This window comes from Anopheles maculipalpis, chromosome 3RL (genome assembly GCF_943734695.1).
Source record: "Anopheles maculipalpis chromosome 3RL, idAnoMacuDA_375_x, whole genome shotgun sequence".
NCBI classification, from domain to species: Eukaryota; Metazoa; Arthropoda; class Insecta; order Diptera; family Culicidae; genus Anopheles; species Anopheles maculipalpis.
Window position 1 is genome coordinate 58,358,723 of NC_064872.1, and position 7,367 is coordinate 58,366,089.

General features: G+C 40.7%; 1 protein-coding gene across 1 annotated transcript; it reads right to left on the bottom strand.

Moving 5' to 3' along the window:
- Positions 1-6,480: 6,480 nt before the first annotated feature.
- LOC126563327 (probable salivary secreted peptide) lies at positions 6,481-6,932 on the bottom strand. Its single transcript, XM_050219959.1, has 2 exons — positions 6,740-6,932; positions 6,481-6,660 (listed from the first exon to the last, which is right to left on the bottom strand). Exons 1-2 carry the CDS (start codon positions 6,920-6,922, stop codon positions 6,484-6,486), a joined length of 360 nt encoding a protein of 119 aa, XP_050075916.1. The 5' UTR covers positions 6,923-6,932; the 3' UTR covers positions 6,481-6,483.
- Positions 6,933-7,367: the final 435 nt, after the last annotated feature.

Below are 7,367 nucleotides of genomic sequence, written 5' to 3' on the forward strand. Positions count from 1 at the left end.
ATAATTCACTTTGAGTATCAAATCCCTTGATAATAGAACATTTTGAAGCGCTTCTACAGACAGGTTCTAAGAGCAAAATCTTAAAGATTTATGAAGATTTTGTTACCCTACAAGTGCATCCTAGCGCTCTACAGGCATTAAATCGTGCTGCCCTGCCTGAGAACTACAGTTCCATTTTAATAACAGATTCCTCATTGCACGAGGAAATTAAGACCATACCTAATGATCTTCGCCCGAGGGTAGTTCCGGGTATTTTCATGAATAAGTATGGTCATTTAGACCAAATAAGCCAGTACTACACTGATGGATCATCCTCTGAGGAGGGCACTGGCTTCGGTGTTTTTAGCGAGTTCACCGAGGCATTTTTCAAATTGAGGCAACCATGTAGTGTTTACACCGCAGAGCTAGCCGCAATATTTTACGCACTATCGATGATAGCAGCGAGACCTTCGGATCAGTACTTTAACTTCACTGATAGCCTTAGTGCTATTGAAGCTCTGAGATCTCCGAAGGCTGTTAAGAGTCAGGACTTCCTCACCATAAAAATCATTGAACTGCTTGGCTCAATGTTCGATAATGCGTTTAGGATCTCACGAATTTGGGTGCAATTCCCGGCAATGAGAAGCCTGACTCACTGGCCAAAATAGGCGTCCAAGAAAGCAGGAGTTCCTTCGCTTTCCACAGTAACTTTACCTGTCTCGCTGGCAGAGCATGTAAGAGGCGGATGAACTCGGGCGTTTTCTCTTCTCGATCTCTCCGCAAGTGTCCCTGCGGCGTTGGTTCGATGTCGAATCATTTTGCGGTGAATGCACATCTACAGCACATAACTATGGCTCAGACAAAAGTGTGTGGCTGCGGTGACGGATTCCACGATGTGGATCACCTTCTGTGGTCCTGCGTGGAATTTGAAACCGCAAGACCTTCCTTGTTGAGCGCAGTCGAGAATATCGGCAGAAGATTGTGTACTGAAATTAGAGACAACGATCTTGTCCTTTGATTTCGGATCCCCATCAACCTTCCAAACCGGCAATCCTTTTCTGTTACATGTTGTTTTGTCTTTATTTTAAGTGTTTTTTTTTTTTTTTTGTAGTGCCACAGGTGATACGTTGACGGCTCAATAGTACTCGAGGACAGTTGCAACTCTTACGTAAGAAGGCGTATTCCATAGTACAGTGTTCTCTAGTCCAGTCCAGCTTTGATACAACGATTTTGACAGGGTTGGCGTTGGGTTCGGGGTGTTTGGCAGGTTCATTCTTAGGATAGGACGCTAACCAGAGCGAGCTTATAATGTCACTGCTGAACTGCACTGGAGAACACTGTACGCAGGCGAATCCATGTTTGTTCAGACCTGCAAATCATGAGGTCACCAAAAATAGCTACAACACACCACAATAGTCAAATTGAAAGTACTCAACCCTCATCAGTAGAACAGCTGCATCAAAAATTTCGGATCACCAAATACATCTACCATCAACAACCAAAACAGACCAGGACATCTCCCATTCAACACCCAACCCACCACCGAGCATACCCGGAATAAGGCAAAAAAGCAACAACAAAAATGCCCCTTTTATCTACTTTATACACATAGTCATCACATGCGGTGTTGACAATGCGGCGTAAGCCGTCATACTGCAAATAAATAAAATTAAAATAAAATAAACAAAGTAATGATTTTCAATATCGTATAAAATAAATAACATACCATATGATGTATGATCGAATCGTTGTCTTCAAATCTTCGTACATACTTATAAAAATTTACGCATGCGTTCTATAATAGTCTGTCATGGTTTTATGATTCTACGTACTTTGTACCCTTCTTACCAGGCAAGGTATCTTGTACCTGAAACTGAAATTTAATCAAACTTTTTTTTTTTCACTAAGCATTTTCTGTTCACGAACAGCTCGAAAATAGCTTGTCAGCTTCCAAAGGGGCACTTAAAGCTACGATAATTAGTAAAAAAAAACTCATACTGACCGACTTTGCTTATCCTAATCCTAGATCAAAAATGTTTTACTCATGTTACTGTCTATATATTAAGATGGACGATTAATTGACATAAAAAACAACCATCATGTTCCCACAACAAACACATTCCAACAAGAAAATTAAACTATCAGTGTCATTTCGCGTTTCGACACGTTTAAAAACGTTAAAAAAAAACCAACTGGAAAGTGAACCAGGATGAATATAGGAAAAAATAGATTTAGGATTTAGGAATAAATGGAGAAGCGATTTAACCACCAACAAGAACGCACCGATCCAGATTTGTCCGAATCAATCCTAAAATATTCGCTTGGACGTAAACAATTGCCACAGAACTTACTGTAGTCGTCACGGTGTAAAAAACGGGAAACTAAAAGAGTAAAACTTCAGGTTTGCATGAGTGTTTGAAAAATTATATTCCCTTGAGATCGCTTTGTGAGAACCATGCTCTACCACAAGCTACCTACACGAGGCAACGGAGAAAAAACTGATATTGCATTTTTGAGATTTTTTGTCAGTTCCACATCGATTTCAACAGTTTGAAAATGCTCGTGACCCGCAGCCTTTACTCTTGTTACTTTACGCAGGCATTACTCTTGTGTCTTTTTAAATTGAAAAGGTCTTTTTTTATCATTTCAATATAATATACCCCGAGGCTGTCATTTTTGACTACGTTTCGCCCTCTCGGGCTTGAGAAGTACTTGACAAAATAACATATTCCTCTCGAAAGCCAAAAATCGACAGTTCGAAAAGGCAATATTGCAATATACGCTTCACAATTCGCCCTTGCCAGTGACAGTCAATCATGAGTGCGTGTGACATTTCTTTTATTATTTTGCCGACTTTTTTCCACTTCACTCTTTGCTCACTGTTGCCTCCAAAAAAAAAAAACAATCAATCTGACAGCTGGCAAACACTGTCACGGCATGCATGCCATTTGAATATGAAAGTTTGGAGCGTACGATTTTTTCTATCGACTGCCACAAAAGCTCGGTGAAGAAAAAATATCCGCCGACGAGGACACACCAAGGACACAATTTTGTACGACAGTCAAACGACGGAACGTTCCAAACACAGGCAAAAGGGAAAACAATTTATGCTCTAAATATTTCAACCTTCAACGGGAGTCGTCCGATAGCGGTGGCGAGAAAGGACAACGTCCCGTTTGGGCTGCAACTCGAGCCAAACGGCAAACAGCATCGCCAAAATGGCATTCGTTTGTTATGAGAGTAGCAGTGAAGGTGGTAGCAGCAGCAGTAGAGCAGGGAGAAAAATCAACCGAAAAAACGCACCCGTCCAAGTCAGCTCATTCCAAACATAGTCATCATTCTAAACGAGCGCTTTACGGTTTGGTTGCACGTCGGACCAAGCACAATGGCCACATTAGCTAGCAGGCAGCCCGTGGGAAGGATGGAAGATGAGTACAATAAATATTCGTCTGAGTAATGAGAAGAATTCTCATCGCCAAAGCGAAAGCCGCGTTGGTTCCGTTCCAGCAAAGTGGTCGGGAGAAGAAATGCGAAAGATATGAAACGCACGTTACCTTCTGCTGTTACTGACATATGAAACCAGAAACAGAACGACGATGAAAAGAAGAAAAAAAAGAAAATTTAGCCTCAACCACACTCCACGGGCCTGGGGGGATACTTTTTCCAACCATTTTCCAACAGCGCACAGGCACCGCACCCAGAAGACACTTTTTACCTTCAGGCAACAAATAGCAGCCAGCTGTAGGTTTCGTTGGAAATGGCAAGCTCAAAATTCCCACGGTTCTTCTTCATGCTCCAACCGATAGCATCAACAGTGGAAACTTATTCTTTTCTCAACACCAACCCACACACACACACACACATACACCGACAAACGCACTCACAGCACAATGCAAGAACATGCCGCCAACGCACGAAGAAGGACGATTTTTCGTGCTCACCGAAACATGTGGGCCCATTCGAAGAGACGCTTTACAGCGCTTCACTGCTGCTGTAGTATTTCGTAGAAAACTCAAAACTGAAACAAAAATTTAATCGAATATCATCTTATCAAGCGAACGAACGGCATGGACATTGACATGCATATAAGTCGCAAGTGTAGCTTGAAACAGGCAGCCAAAGAAAATGCACCCACACGCCCGTACACGTACTTTCGGTGTATTGCCCTTTTCGAAATGTCATCTGACTATCGGTGTAGGCATGCTGATTCTGATCGCAAAGAACCGGCACAGCGACAAGATGCTGGGGGAGGACTGATTGCGTTGTTTCACTGTTGGCAGGGTAAGAGGTTATTTTTGAGGTTGTGCAGTCGAATGTAGGCAGCTGTATTTGCTTAACCTTTCCATAGAATAAATAGAACAATTTCGATTGCTTTGAGGCTTTTTGATACACCAAAAAATGAATTTTCATGCACCAAATTATTGCTTCAATAACAACAACAATTCAACATTATTTCTTACACCACAAGGATAAGAAGAATACTTTAAAAACGAAAGGAAACATTTTTCAGCTGCAATCGATGCCTAGTTAAAGCTTCGTAATGGGTTTCATTACAGCATTTCTTCACTGTAAAACTGTGTTTATAAAGCAGAATTATACGGAGATAGGAGCGTTTGGCTTGTCAATTAAGCATACGAAATGCACGATAGGCCTCTGAAGGAAAATCATAGAGTGTTTTCTAAAGTTTGGCTTTTTATAACTGCATAAAAAAGATTGAATGTTAAAATACATATGAACAACAGAATCGTCATGAAATTTTTAAGATGCAAGGCTTACCGGTTCTTAGTACTTGAAAATTAAACTAATACTAATTTACATATCTTCTAGATTTACAGATTATTCACGAAAAAAAAATCTCTTTTCGTTAAATGAGGATTTACACAACGACTGAAAATAGTTACTTGAGTATTGTTATGTTGTTACCATTCTTAAGAACATAATACTTTGGAAGAATTATCACCAAATGATTTCGATTTTTGAAATGTTCAAGCATTCAGTCTGAGCCCAGCATTCTACTGAAAGAAATATTTTCGTCTCAGTAGACAAATAACTTTTTTCATTCTAATATGAATGTACTCGATTAGAAGCAGGTTAAAATTGTTGTAAAAGATAACTTAAAGATGACAATAAATACAAAACCGACTGCTGAAAGAATAATGTAATGAATTATGATGAAACTATCAACGAAAAGTTTGCAGTGGCGTTCTTCTGTAATTCTATAAACAATATTAATTCTCACTGTTTTTACGTTTAGTATAAAAAAGGCAATATTGAGTGTTAATTATTGGCGACCTTCCCATAGTGCAGTGTGTGAATAATGTGAGCGCCTAAATGGCTGCAATTGTTTGAAATTTGCTTGTGCTTGCTGAAGACGCTAAGAGATCAATTGTACATAATTATGTTAAATAAATCTACACATTTTTTCCATGTTGTGTGTATCAGTAACTCATTTTATATAAAATACAGCTTATCAAAAATAATATCAACTTTGCTATGAAAAGAATATAACTCCAAAGAAAATGCTAAATAGCTACCGAAACAAAACAAAAATCCTAAACTCACAGTGCAACCAATAATGCTTTCATCGTATTTAATAACTATGGAAAGTTTTGAGTATCCGAGAAATTTGAGCATTGCCGAGAAAGATGTTTAAAAACAATTCATAATATCGCACTGATCAAACCTATCAAAACCAGAACAGAAATGAAACGGCTCCCAGAAAGTTATTTCTATCATCCCATACACTCACAGGTTATGGTAAAGAAACGGCAGAAAAACATCAAATAAAGGATTTTCTTGCTCTCCTTTTTTTCGCTTTTGCTTTGAGTTTTTTTGCACATAAGTACACTCCTTGTCTTTATTATCGGATCGTTTCTTAAGTCGAAAAATATGGGAACCGTAGCCGGTAGAGTTGCCAGACAGTAGTAGAGCCAAAGCCCCATCCCTGATGCGAAAGTAATGAGTGCGGAAAAAAAAGGTTTTTCTTGCCTTTATGTTTATCCACCGGACCAGGACGTTATGAACGACGTACCGTACCGTGGATGGGAACGAAACGAGACAAAGATTCGTAACTTTGCGTGAGAAAAACAATAACTCTTTCGTTGCCGTCCGTAGGGCTGGATAGGAGCCAGTTGAGCGGAAATTGATTTATGCTCACATGTGTGGTTTTACTTTTTTTCTTTTTTGCTTTTCAATTTTCCATTTCCCGATTTTGCTTCGCGTTTTTTTTTCTCCTCCTGGCAATTAGTTTCACATTTGTCTTGTTTGCTCTCGAAACCCGATAGGAATCATTTGACGCATCCACCGAACCGTGGTTTTGATTCAACCGGAAAGTTACTTCTGCATGGTTGAAGCTAGGCAAGCTGGAGCACTCCTGAGGAATATTTGATGCTTTCAGGTTCTCAATATAAATCTTTCCCAGATGCCAGATGATAGCCACTACGCACACAATGCTTTGCGAAAAAAAGAAAACTTCATCTCTTATCCGTTTATTGTCTTCAGGCTCTACTTTCCGTAAACCTCCACGGTAAAGTTGAATCGTAGATATGGCTTCGAGGTAAGTTTGAGCGTCACATTGGATTGGTTCACTCCACCGGAAACGATACCGGCGTAGCCACCGTTCCCGGCCGGAACATTATCACGGGCGTAGATAGCGGTAATGTTCGGTGGCCGGTATGCACCCTGCGAAAAGTAGCAAGAACGCCGTTGTTAGGCTGTTATCCGCAAACATTTGGTGCACTGTCCCTCACGCTGTACGTACCGGTGCTGGAAGATAGCGATAGATGCTGCTCTTCTCCGGTACTGGCAGTGAGTTGTTCACTACCACGGCATAATCTAGCAGACGATCTCCAGACACTCGGCGACCCCACTGACGACTTTCGCCATAAATCAACACTACCGAAACACTTAGAACAATCACCAAACAACAAGCGATCGATTTCATTTTCCTTCCAAAGCGCGAGGACTTGAGCGTTTTACTGCCAAACGACACGTTTATTCAATCTTCACAATCTACAGCTAATTAGATACTACCGGCTGCTTGCAACCCTTGTCACCGTTTTATACTGTCCGCTATCGCCAATCAATCAATCATACAGCCATACAGAGCGTTACAAAAAATCATCCACTTGACAGTGAGTCATGTAAAGCGTAGCGCTTCTTACAGTGTGCAACACTTCAAACACAGCACCGGCAGGGCCGTAAAACATTGCCAGGTACTTCATTCACATGTGCCCCAGTAGTAGTTGAGCATATCCGGGGATGACTGTAAAAGAGAAGCGCAGTGGCTCAAGTGCTCGGTGCTCTCTTTTACACGCCCAGTCACGGAATTGGATCGAAACACGGCACACCGGCGTCTTTGGTTGAATAAACGATGAGAAGAGCCACTG